Here is a 13,887-nt window from a genome sequence, read left to right on the forward strand (position 1 = left end):
TACTCTGCTTTTCCCTAGTTCTAACTGTTATTCCATATGTCTTCTTGGTACTTTGTCTGCTTTCTTTTTTTTTTTTTTTTTTTTTTTTTTTTTTTGTAGAACAGGAGGGGTTTTTTGTAAGGTAAAGAACTGTCTGCAGACAGCTAATTGCTCTTTCAAACCAAGGAACTGGGCAAGACCTTTATAGTTAACATAAAAAAGAGCAAAATATAATTTGGTTTTAACTTGCAGATTTTTAGTCATTAAAATAAATGCTCAGCAGACAGCAGTAAGTCTACACGTGTAGGCACACAGTAGTAAGTGCTAATTTTCTCATTTTTTGTCATTAAGTTAAATGTTTAAAGAAAACAGTCTTGGAGAATTAGCGTAACCTCTTAGTATAAAAAATACAAATCTAACAATTTCATCTATATTTTCTAATAAAAGGCTGGATCCTTGATTTGGGAGGAGGGTCTTTCATTCGCTTGCATTTCAAAAAGGATCAATTCTTTCCTTTACATCTACTTACTTAATACATAAAAGCCAAAATCTAGCCATATATTGGCATAACTAGGAGCAGAAATTCAACCCAACATTATGATAAATATCTGATACATAGCGTTTTTGACATACTTTTGGACCAGGAAAAAACTGAATAATGATGCACATTTTTAAAATGTAGCTTTAGTACTGTCTGGGATTGTAAGTTGCTTTTGTCTGATGCTTTCACTACTGCAGAAATGGTGATGGGGTTATTTACGGTAAGTCTTTTGGCTTGTTGAAAAAAAATATGCCCACACTCCTCTCCTTAATGGGATTCTTTCCTCGTTGCAGTGCAAACGGCTGGAGCAGGAGCTTCATCATCTGAAAGAGCAGAACCAGACTTCAGCAAACAACACGAGACATATGACTGCTGAAAACAATCAAGAACGTGCTCTGAAGGTAAATCTCCATTTCTTCTTGCAGGCAAATTAAGGTTGTAAGCCCCTGGTGCCAGCTTTCTGGGCTGCATATATCAGTTGTGTACATTTCAGCAGAAGTGAGCTATGGTGTTTGCCAACAACTGCTTCTTTAAACACAGATACAGCACCCTTCTGTTATGGTTTTATTTTATTTTGCGTTTGAAAGCAACAAAAAAAACATAACATATCCTCCAAATTATTGGGCTGGTAATTAACACTAAATTCTTGAGATCTGTCCTTGCAATATTACATTGTATAAGGTGAAGAAAACTGCAATTATTTGCCTCATGGTACCTTTGCAAAACTAATATTTTAAAGCATGGCTGTTTGATCTGCTCCCAGCAGTGTGTGCTATATTAATAACATTGTTGACCGATACTACTAGTGACCACATAGTTGATACTACTATTTGCAAAAGGGTAGCTACTTGCAATTGGGAGGAGGAATAATAAGTCTTGTCAATAAGAATAAAAATGAGCAGAGAGGCGGGAGAGGGTCAGAGAAAGGACAGTGTAAAGTGACAGGTTATTGCTGCTTTGAGAAAGGGAAATTGTAATGTCAGTGGAATTGATAGCTACATAGCCTGCAATCTCACTGCTAGCCAGGATGAGAGACTGTGCCAGGTAAGATGTGCAAGCATTGTGCACACCTCTTCAGCCACTTTATTCTTAAAAATCTCTTTTATTGGTAGTGGAGATACAATACAAATACAGAAGCTATTCTGTTTATACTGTGTTGTCATTTTAAAACTGCTTTATTTAGACAGTAAGATCCAAAGGTATCTCACTTACAGATAGGTTTTCCTCTACCTCTTTTTTTCTATTTTTTTTTTTATTTATTTGGGAAGCATCATTATACATACAACAGCATGACCGAAGCAAAGTATAAGTTAAATCCTTGTGCAGTTTGACATTTCTCACTAAGAAAAACAATAAATATAATAATAATAAATTGATAAAGGCTGTGTGCCACACAAATGCTATATATTCCATGGGTTTGTAATTGCCATGAAAATCTACAGGGAATATTACAAAATCAGTTGTGCAATCAGATGACTAGAAAGGGAGATCATAAACATTCAGGGGCTGTTTCTGACAGCAATAACAGCATTATTTTAAATCTGGTGTCACCAAAAGTGCTTGCCAAGCATGCTACTTATTGAACATAGTATTGTTTTTCATTAATTGCAAGCTGACTTGTTTTTTCTGTGTCATTGAAAATATTGTGCAGAGAGCCTTTCTGCCAGAAAAAAAGTTTTATTTAAGCTACGCTTTTTGCATTTAATATTGTCTGACATAACGCTTACAGAATAATTATATTTTCAGAGCAAGAAGTGATTTGATAGTTCGGAGCGTTACTAGGATTTCATTCTAAGCCTGATATTGCTCTCCTAGCACCTAATCTTTAAAGAATTTCATTTCTGACTGTCACAGGAATTTTTTTATTTTTAAAAGTTAAAGGTTAATTGATCATAGTCTCTTAGAGATGAGAGTCTGGGGAGGAAAAAAGATCGCTTTTCAATTTTTTTAAAGTTGAACTTTTTGAATATTGTAGCTCTGTAGAGTTAGTCTCAGTTCAAATTACTGTTGCCTACAGTGAGGGCATGTCCTTTAGAATATTTTTTAAAGGCCAGGTTGTATTCTTGACCTCGAAAACTTTAAAATGCCACAATGAAATATTGCCAATGGTAGTTAGCTTTGATACACAGCACATGAGCATGCATCCTGACCTCATGTAAATGAAAAGCTTATCACTGACTTTTAGTGTAGCCACAGCCTGGAAAACTGATGTCCAGTAAGGAGGGAAGTCAGGTCAGTGACTCGCTTAGGAGCGGGTTTGGTCAGGGTTCTGGGGCTGGCTGCAAATGGCTGGGGTGCTCCTGCTGCTGTCAGCAGCACAGCTCCCACAGAAGGAAAGAGCCAGCCAGAGCCCTGTGACAGGTCACACGCTGCCCCTGTGAAACCCTCATGTTCTTGGCTGTCACCTCCTGCCCCTTGTATCCACTCAGTAGCTCTTGCAAGGCTGCACACAGAGTGCAGGTACAGACCCAAGCATCCCATCCTGTCCCCTCTCCACTGCAGAGCACCTTCTGGACATTTGTCCATTTTTAGAGAAATGGGACACATCATTTCTTTCTGTGGTACAGGGTAAATATCAACTCAGCTTTTATTGTCACCATAATCCAAGGAATTACTTTTATTTTAACCACCTCCACATGCTTACTGGGGAACTGTGCTATGTATTATTAACCTGTCCAGCGGAAGGTATCCAGGTATTTCTTCTGAGTCTTTCCAGGAAAGTTTGTATTAATGATTTTTTTTTTAAAAACTGTCATTTTCCTTATTGTCTTGCACTTAATTAACATTGAGGCAATCTGTTGATTCAGTTTGGCAAAATATGTATCCTCTGGATGAGGAGTTTGATCTGCTTCGGATTTTCTTAAGGGAGTAACAGAAGTGTAAACATCAGTTGTGGTGCAGGGATATTTGCAATCTTAACTGGATAAAAGTAAAGTAATCAGGATCAGCTAGATTAGGGATGGTGTGAAAGTTTGTGATAAAAGATGAGATCATTACCTCTAGTGAAATACACTTAAGAACAAAACCCAATGGCTATTGTTTGTTTTTTACTTTTTAAAATCATTTCACAGTAGTAAATTGCTTGGAAGGAAAACAGTGTAAGAGCAATCCACAAGCAACCAATTTCAGTCCACTGATGTTAGGGTCAATTAGGTAAAATAATCTGCAAGCTTTCAGATTTATTTTTCAGTTTATCTGTTCACAGGGCTATGCCACCCTTCTTTGAGACAGTAGCCCTCCATGGTCAGGAGTGAGGCAAAGAGGCAGGGAGACACATTATAACTGTGGGAGATGCGTGGTAGCAGGAATTTGGCTTGGTTTGGGATCTGGAAATCACAAGGATGATGAAATCACTCTTCTGCAGATTTTTGGTTTTTACACATTTAGATTCCATGTCACCCCTGAGGATAATGTGACAAATAAAACATATGGCACAGGTGGCATGCAGTGCACATTGTAACATGCTATTTCATCTTGCTGTGCCATATAACATCTGCACATCTTGGTAAGATACCTCTTCTTAACTAACCTCTGTGTAAATGTTAGTAGTGTGTGATTTAAAATTTCCATATTTAAAGTATTTATTGCATAGAAAATTCCTATAGTATTGTGGGCCATTCAGCCCCACAATACCAAACTGGCACCCCTACTTTTTGTAATATTCTTGTTGGTCATAGGGGATTGTATTAATTGACTGAAAAAGCCGATTTCAAATCTTCCCTCCAGGCAATGCCCACAGCTGCAGAGAGGTCATGCAGAGAAGCATGTGGGCCCCTATTTCCATAGTTAAAGTAAAATAATCCTCTCCTTTGTGAAACCATTTTTTAAAATCTCTTATTATATTTCACATTGAATTATAGCTAAATCTTTTTGGGATAATTGCTTCCTAAGGGTCTATACATTTGCGCTCTTAGTACATTTTCATAAAATAAGATCTGAGAGTGCTTTGCAGTTCTAATGTGTCAAGGTCTATATGTGAGATTATTCGTTTTTACTTGGCCTTCATAATTAACATTTGGTCTCTACTGATTCTGATAAATGTATTCCCATAATACACAGAAACAACTGATTCAATTAAACATAGAAAAGTGGAAGAATTGCTGCTTCTTCATTATTTTTCAAATATTCATTCATTTTACTATTAGCTTTGTAGTGTGTAGTTTTCAAATTCAGAGTTTTCACTAATACATTTTTTCTAAAGAAAAATAAAAATTTTGCCATTGTACATGTCTTCTTTACTGAGTTGAAGGAGAATAGGAAATAAGTCTTGTGAAACCAATAACTTAATGTGAAATTTCATGAAAAATGTTTAACTGGATTTGACTGAAATAGAGAGAAGAAACTTTATTTTTTTCCACAGTCCTCATCTATTTTGTAATTTTTAATTAGATATTATACTCTTCTCAAACCAGCTATTAATCTACTTTAAAGATCAGAAAAACATACTAGTTTTATCTTTAAGGCAAACTTTTGAAAAGAAGAGGACTATTTCATAGTGATATACGAATCAGGTGACCTTTACTGCCTAAATGAGGTTGCTCCACTGAATTATGATGTCATTTGAACTTGTAAGGGTTATTAATCTCCTTCAGGCTGGTTTAGATGTTACATCTTGTGATATTATTGGGTTTTATTTTTGTAATATCTGCCTTTCTTTTTAGTTGTTATTTTTGTAGAATTTATCCTACATGCTTTCATAGTTTTATTAAGAGTATAAAAGAGTTAGAGCAAAGAAAGTGACCTGTAGGAGCCATCAGAAGTTTGTCTACAGTAGTGCTATAATGCAACTGTGCCTGATGTCATCTGCTTTCTGCTGACATGTAAGAATCAGGTCAAGGGCAGGAAATCTCAATGCATAGCAGTTTGGTATTTGTTGCAGTGATGATGACTGTCAAGAAGCCAGTTTAGAATAGTTAATTTAAGTATTCCTTGATGCCTTTCATAATTTTTATTAAGTTCTTTTTGATTCCCAGAATTTCCCAGATTCTTAGAGCAGAAACCATTTTTCCATGCCTATTTGACAATGTCAAGCACAGAAACGAGGTGAGCTGACTGGTCAACCTGTCATCTGTGAAGGGCATAATCACAAGAGATTCTGATGTTATAAGAGCTTAAAAAAATTTTCAAAAGCCTTAAAATGAAGTATAAAATGTTTGCTACTGTTGAAAATCTCATGCTATTTTTCCTATTGAGGCACACAATATGGAAAAAAAGTCCTTTCAGGTGATGTGGTCTTTATTTGCAAAAACTAATTCTAACTGATTTTAGGTTTGGTGCTTCAGAGCTGAAGTTTCATAAGTCTAATAAGTTTAGAGCTGGTTTATGGCTATAGAGCCTCTGATTTCAACAGAGGCACATGCTTTTGAAACCTAATCCAGGGAAATTTGTCTGAATCAGTGATGGCAAACCAAGAGATTTCAGTCTCTTGTATTCAAATTCCATTTCAGCATACAATTTTTTATATTGCAATAGTTATTAATTTCTTCCTTTCATAATAGTTTTACATGGGGCAGCAGAGATGACATTAATCCCGCTGGAATGTGAGTTTGGGATGCGTCAAGGCTCAGCCACATGCAGAACACCCCTCTGCCGCCTTCAGCTCATGTGGCTGCTAGGCTGTAGTTACTGCAGTGCTGTGGGACTGATGGAGAAGAGCTGCTGCTTTGCCCGTGTGTTGTAGCTAGCCGATGAATGGCTCTGTTGCCCACTGGTGAGATGGGTGTTACATCTTTTTTCAATTAATCACCACAGCAATATTCGTATGTTGGGCAATCCACGCTTTTCTCAGACATTTTGTTATGAATTCCTCTGGCCAATGTTCATTGTTCCCTCTGTATCTAACAAAATAGCAACCTGTGAAAGCTCAGCTCATGATCTCACTCTGTGGAGTTAACCCAAAAGCAACCATGCTTTTCATCCTGATATAATGTGCTGCTATCTAGAAAAAAAGACTGCTGTCACATTTGCAAATTATTTTATAGGTGTGTTTGAAGATAGAATGCCAGCTTCATATTGGAAATGGAAGGGATGAAGTAGATAGCAGATCTGTCTTTCAGTGAGAGGAGATACACTATGCCCTTGGATTTACTTATGGTCTGTATCTGTTTTTCTGAAACCAAAGGAACATTTCAGGACCAATGGGAATAGTTAACAGGCTTCTAGGAGGTTATCTCCAGCAAATAATATGTTGCTACAGCTAATCCTGAAAGGATCTTCATGCTATTCTTCCAATAACTTCCATGGGGATAAAATACTGCAGGATTTGTCAAAGTAAGCAGCAATTTCTAACTTTGTGCAAGAGCTGTTTCAGTACTTCGGTTTCTTCTTCTAAGAATGATTCCTCTTACTCTCCTTTCAGAAGAGTTGTTCAGGTTGTAGAAAGCCATAATGGATTCTTATGTCTCATCAATACCTACCCTAACATAGGATGTGCCCTCATTTAAATGCCTGGGCAATGTGAGAGAAAAATTTGCTACCCTGTCAATAAAACTTGTTATAAAGCACATGAGATCACTATTAATTTTTAGAGTGGATGCTTGATGAAGTTTTCATTATTAAATTGCTTTTAATTGCATAGTGGAGGTGAAAATAAAAGACTAGTAGAACTTGGAGCATGCTGCTGACAACCTGGACATGAATAAGAATGCACAAACATTTTTCTTCCGTTGCTGCTTCCTAGACACTTTATCAGACAGGGTAGACACAGTTGCAATCTTAATTGCACTGAACAGAGCCTTTGCTTTTGCTGCACCCAGAAACACTTAATCACAAGGTCTTAAAGTATGTCACTGAGGTTAGACATAAGTCTGTTCAGCTCTTATCCATGCTAGAGGAATGATTAGTCACTTTATGACTTGTTGTTATTAAATAACACCATACACCTCAGAGGATATCAATGTGAGCTGTTGCATTGTACCATAAATGAATGCTAAAATGAGGCCACAGAAACTCCTGCAGAAGTCATTCTGTTCATGTTTCACTTCCACAATAATTTTCTGTGTTCATTTATCTTTAAGTTACAGTGTTTCCAAAAGCTGTTGCTACAGACTCTGACAGTTAGCCCACCAAGTTAACTGTATTTCTGGAGAGAGAGAAAATAACTCATATAATCCTGCAGTGACCAACATGCCCCCTCAAGCCCAGTGGAAAAAATGTGAGCACTTGTTGACTGGTCTTTAAAGCAGTCATTAGAAGTTTCCTTGGACCCAGTTGTTCTTTGGAGCCAATTTCATCATTTGTGGCTGGAGATCCTCAAGGGATGCCTCAAAGGGTTTCCTTCATCTGCTGTCATATATTTTAGGAGTGTAGCAGTTTGCTTATGTGTATCCCTTACAGGCTTAGTGTATGTATTTGACCATGAATCAGAAATCTGATCTACTAGTATCACAATCAGTAACCAGCTTTATTAATTGGATTTTTTTAGCCATCAAGACTAGCTAGTAGGCTTTATTTAGTTATGTAGGTTTTGACAGAAAGTTGTTCACAAATGCAGTAACATTGTTAGTCTCCTCCCATCTGGTAGCTAATTTTTTAGCACTGATAGACATTTTTATTCATTGACCAAAAATATCTGGTGTAGGAAGCTTAAAGTTAGAATAATTGCTTAAATGTACCATAAGCAAATAGTACAATATTTTTCCCTAATGGAAAACATGAGAATAAAATGATGAGATGTTTTCCCTTCACTGAGAGGGAAGTTGCCCAGAACACAGGCTTCCAGAGTTCAATAAATCTGGTTTATATGTCTACCTGGGAGTTTAAAAGAAATTATGTTTGGTAACATTGGTACTTGCATGATTTTCAGCTTCTGGTGACATTAAGTGTTGTGTGGATAGATGGCAGGGACATTTGTAAGCTCTTGGTTCACTAAATCATTGCTGCAGGCGAGAATTTTGAAAGCATTCAAACCTTGGGTTGTTTTCAAATAGAAGGAAACAAATAGCCATACCCAAGTTCATGTGTTCATTTCCTCGGTTGCACTGGCCATGCCACCTTCCTGTGCCTTTGAGGCTGTCCTTTCCCTGACTGCACATCTGGCACGTCAGCCCTGTGTGTACAGTGTTCTCTGCACAGCAGCTGCTCAGGATTTCTTGGACTCTGTTCAAAGAAAAGAAGACCAAACACTGATGTTTCTTACTTACTATGATCTCAAGTCTTTAAGAGTCATTTCTAAGCAAAGTAATATGGATAGGAGTGAACAATAGTTGTCCATCCTGGAAAGAGTTGAATCTGTATAATTAATAATGCTTGTCTAGAGCACTGTACCTCTTTAGCACGCTTCATATTGCTATAAACAGCTGCCCAAGAATGGCACTGAATGCATCTTGGTAGAATGAACAAGCAATGTCTTGGCTCAAAGAGTTTTTTCATCTTGCCTGAGGAGTGTAAGTCTTTCTTCTCTCCTGTGAATAGATGCTGAACATATTTTAACAACAGCAGGTATGTTTACTGAACTTTGATTCAGTTCTAACCATTAAGGAATTCATTACTCATCCACTCTTGGTGTTTGATGCCAGCTTTCATGTGTTCCACTAACAATTCCATGCAGATCTGTTGCTTTTTATTTGACTGCTTTCAAATCTTTCTTGGCACCAGATTATTCCTGACAATCTCAAGCATCAACTGTTTGTATATACCACATACAGCCCTCTTTCTCGTTGGTGATGATGTGGTCATTCAAACCTTTTGGCTGAGTCTTCTATTTTTTGGCTTCCATTTCATAGGGGGAAGTTGTCCTCCCATAAGGTCAGTCAGTGGTACAGCTTCTGATTACCAGAAGTATTATTTCTGATTAATGCAGCAGATTCTTGGAATGCATATTGTGGTTTCAGGTGATCAAATCTGGAGTACCATTCTCGCAGTCAGGCTGCTTTCACTTCATCATTTGTGGTATGCAAGAAATCATCCCTTTCATGGTAGTAGGTTTCTATGACCATGTCAACAAGAACCTCTCATCCATGTTTTTTAATTAACCATTCTGTAGTTGTGCATATTAATTTAGCATTTTAGAAGTACTTAATGTTTTCACCCATCTGTTTTTCCTTATAGCAGAATGGATCTCATTTTGTATGATTGATACATTTGACTTTCTGGTAGCTTTTTACTTACTGAGTTACACTGCCACAGAGTCTTACAGTTTGAAGGGGGCCACATTTCAGTGTTCTGCAGGGTTTTGTCTAAACTCTGTTAAAGGACTTCAAAACTGGAACAGTTTATGGGCCTGGGTCAGATCTTAGATTACAAATATTCCAGAAATTTGTATTCTTAAATAGAGATGTTCTGAAGTTGGAGAAGATGAAACAAACTGTACAGGCATCCCATAGCCAATTATGAAGCTGTCTGCTACATGGTCTTTTACTCCTTATCTCCATAGAGGTGACAGCCATGCCTTAAACCTGTGATTAAAAAAATGGTATGTTCTAAAATACACTGAAATTCATCAGTATCTTGTAAATTTGAATCACAGAGTCCGATATATAAGCAAAGCATACTGTAGAAACCACAGTCATGTTAGGAAAGCTGCTTATTCAAGACTGTGCAGAGGTGGTCCTTAGAGTCATGGTTTAGTGATGGACTCAGCAGTGCTGAGTTAATTGTTGCACTTGACCACAGATATCTCTTCCAACCTTTACAATTCTATGCTGATTCCCTGATTATAGGGAAAATAAGATAAAATCAGAAACTCTAACTGTAGTTACAATCTTTGTATATGTATAATCTCCAGTGGTATAATTTGTCACCCCAGTCCTGGGTTCATTTTTCCCTTTTTTCTGCCCAGTAGAATGTCAACAGTAATGCCAACAGAATGTCAACAGTCAACAGAATTATGAACCTTTCTAAGTTCTGACGAGGTGTCATATTACTGCACTTCAAACAGTTATTTTAAAAATTCTTTTACTTTCCTACTATTAGGGACCTTCATTTCAGGATTACATGGATCAGGAATTAAGGCCATATGTTCATCTAATTCTAAAGCAATCATGAGGCCTAATGTATCAGACTTACTATAAGAAAACTAGTATTTTTTCCTTTAATTGCCACTTTCAGATACTATAAAACACATTTCCAAACTAAATTCAGAGGTTCTGAATCTGAACATGCTTTTTACATAAAAAGGTAACTGCTTTCTGCTATGTTTAAAGGTAGCCTTAGCATTACTTTCTATTAACATTATGCCTAATCTGCACTGGCACAGCTTTCAAAATATCTATCAGCATTGTACCATAATAAAATTTTAAAAAACCCAAAATATTTAGCCAAGTTAAGTATTTTTCATTATTGAAGGTATTAAATGATATTAATGTATTAAATTATGCTGGAGATGAGATATCAAATTTCATTAATGGAGAGGAGGAGTATCATGGTTCTGTATTATATTTTATTTTGTAAATTTTATTCTTTCTCCATATGAGTTCTGTTCTCCATGCATGCAGAAAGAAGTGTGGTAAATCTTAATTTTCAATATTTTTTTCAGTGTCATACCATACACTGTTCATTTTTTATGCTGCACAGGAAAATGATCCTGTTTTGTTTGAACAGCAACTGTAAACAAAATCTTGAGCCTGGATGCATGATGACATGCGAGTTATTTGTCCTTCAATAAAACATATAAAGGTAGTAACCTAAGCTCTTGTGCAAAAGACAAGCTACAGGGTCATTAAATACCAAAGGTCTTGCTCTGACCCATCCATGACCTCCTTATCTGAAGCACCTCTCAGAATTGATAGAATCTACTTTAGATCTTGGGTACAGGAAACCAAGGATAGGATAAAGGATCAATATAAACATTTCAGAATTTTTGGTATTTACAAAAAAGGAATATTTGGCCTTTGTACATTTAAGTGTATCCAAATATCTGTTTAGAATTGGAGGACCTTTTCCTAGCATTTTGTATGCAAGAAATCGTATGAAGTGTGTATGAAGAGTAGAAAGGGGGACAGATGCTGAAAGAAGACTCTGAAACATTAGGTCTTGGTATGGTTGTAAAGCTGCAGACTGGCCTTGATTCAGAAGCCTCAAGGTCCAACATGTTTGTTGTTATTTCTAGTTTTACTGCAGTCTGGATGTCTCTCCTGTTCCCAGGTGAGCAGCTTCAGGTTTTAGAGTGAGATGAATTCAAAAGTGTCTGTTTCTGACAAGTGCAGCCTGGTGTTTAGCCATCACTTACTCAGAGTCAGGAATTATTTTGCCTATCATGTTTAATTGCCATCTATTAATTTGGTCTGGTGCAAAGGCACATTTTTGATGTTAGTGCACTTGTGCTCCTAGATCACTGAGAAGCTTTTGAAAATCCCTTTTGCCCATAAATAAGAGGAAGGTTCTGATTTGACTTCCATGGCTGTGGCCACACAGAGGTGTAATGGAAAAGTGAATTTTGCTGTTCACACACTCATGTTGCCAGGGAGAGATGTGCTCCTCCTGTGCAGCAGGAGTGCAGCTCTACCCGAGCAATATGCAGGTCAGCAGGAAAATGCTTGAGGACCAGAAGTAGAGGTTGGATGAGGATTTATTTTGAACTTTTTTTTCCTTCCATGAAACTGGGCTTAATGCAGTAAAACCTTTCTAATCTGCCTTCCAGTAGATCTCCACAGCTTTCCTCATGGGATTTTGGAGTGGTATCTGGACTTGGACTTTTCTCTAGGAGTCAGCTGTAGCAGAGCAAGCTGTATGTTAGGGGTCAAGTAGTAAATTTGATAATTTGCTAATTCTGAGTTTCCAGACCTTAACCTTAAAAAGCCCTGTGCAGACACCCTGGTGTACTACCTATTCAGGATTAACACAAGCACAGATAAAACTGGACATATGATTTAACATGCCTTTTAATTATTTGAAATCTTGCAATGTGTAAAATAAAGTTTTTATCAGCAGAAGTATATCAATGTATTAGGATTTCAACTCGGCATATATTAGGCTCTGTCATGTAGCTGAATCAAAATTGTTCATTACCATCACAGGAAAAAGGAATTGTTCACTGAAAAAGCTCAAAGAAGGTCTGATTTCTCCTTCAAAATGTGTTTGCAATTAAAACTTTTATTTTTTTGCGCCCCCAAAATTCAGTCATCTGTGTTGTTACTTCCAAAATTCAGCCTCTCTTAATGGTAAGGTAAATATATCTTACAAAGAAAAATGAATGGAGGGTAAAATGAGAAAATAGCTTTAAAGTCTCTAAACTTTGGGTAGGAAGCTGAAGTAACCAATGCAATTGTGTAAGTAAGTGTGTATCACATTGCTTGAACATGGTATTAATGTCTATTAGTGATAGTATTAATCTGCTGAGCAGCCAAATTTGCAATTTAAAATTAAACAAAGACCAAAATGTCATTTTTAGTTAGATTCAATATGTGAAGAAATCTTCAGGGGCTTCATTTTCTGAACTGTGTTTATTGATACTGGATTTTTCATCTCCAGAATTGATTCTCCACTGAAGAACAGATGTCATCTTTCACAGTTTTACTAGATGTATTTAGATTCCATACAGTGTCACAAATTTCCTTGTGGATCACAATCAAGATGATTATTTCAAGCTAGTTTTTTTATTAAAGAAATACCTGCTATGCTGGAGGGGTTATTAAGCTGGTCATGATGGTATGAGTAGCACGTAGAGTTCATTGTTTACAGATACTTGGACACACATTTTGAAAATTGGGAGGATTTGTTTTTAAAAAATCAATACAATTTCAACTATTTTTTTGTATTAAAAGTAGCATTTGGACCAGGTTTCCAAACACTGAAGCTGATCTTGTGTATATCTACATATGGGCCAGATTCTGTGCACATGCACATGTCACAGTGACTGCTGCAGTGTACTTCTTCTGACAGTAATAGTTATTGTTGTAGCATATAAATTTTGAGAGAAAAATGAAGCTTTTCTTGCATTGACCTTGAAGCTTGTGAATTCCACGTGTACTTAAATGGGACTATGTCCCAAATCTCTAAAGCCTTAGGTTGTTATACACACATATGGACTAGTAAGAAATAGAGATCAGAGGAAATTCTGTTAAAATTTGTTTTCATAAACTAGCTGTCTTACATGATGCAACAAGATCTGGTGAGAGTACCTTGGTGTTTTGCTAGTTCTTTCACAAGAGCTGAGGCCAGGAGACATTTTAACAGGAAAAAATCCTTGATGTAAACATTAAAAGAATCTATTATCCTTTCTCAGGATAATAGATAAACATATCCCTCCAAAACCTTTCCCTACAAAAGCTCATTAAGGTCATCTCTACCTTAACTATGTTTCTTAATGAATTCTTTGGATCTGTAATCCTTCGCCCCATCTTCTGAAAAGATGAAACTATTTAACACAGTTTCTAGTTTTAAAATGGAACTCTGTTTGCCTCACTTTTCAGTGGTGCTTACTCTCAGTA

The 13,887-nt window shown here is 36.7% G+C and overlaps 1 protein-coding gene across 1 annotated transcript in view; it reads left to right on the plus strand.

The window, feature by feature from the left end:
• Window positions 1–13,887, plus strand: part of MIPOL1 (mirror-image polydactyly 1) — a 151,431-nt gene that overhangs the window by 59,289 nt on the left and 78,255 nt on the right. The window contains exon 9 of the mRNA XM_058807361.1: window positions 814–921. Within this exon, the coding sequence (XP_058663344.1) occupies window positions 814–921 (108 nt within the window). The remainder of the gene's footprint in view (window positions 1–813; window positions 922–13,887) is intronic.

This window comes from Ammospiza caudacuta, chromosome 6, assembly GCF_027887145.1.
Source record: "Ammospiza caudacuta isolate bAmmCau1 chromosome 6, bAmmCau1.pri, whole genome shotgun sequence".
Lineage (NCBI taxonomy): Eukaryota > Metazoa > Chordata > Aves > Passeriformes > Passerellidae > Ammospiza > Ammospiza caudacuta.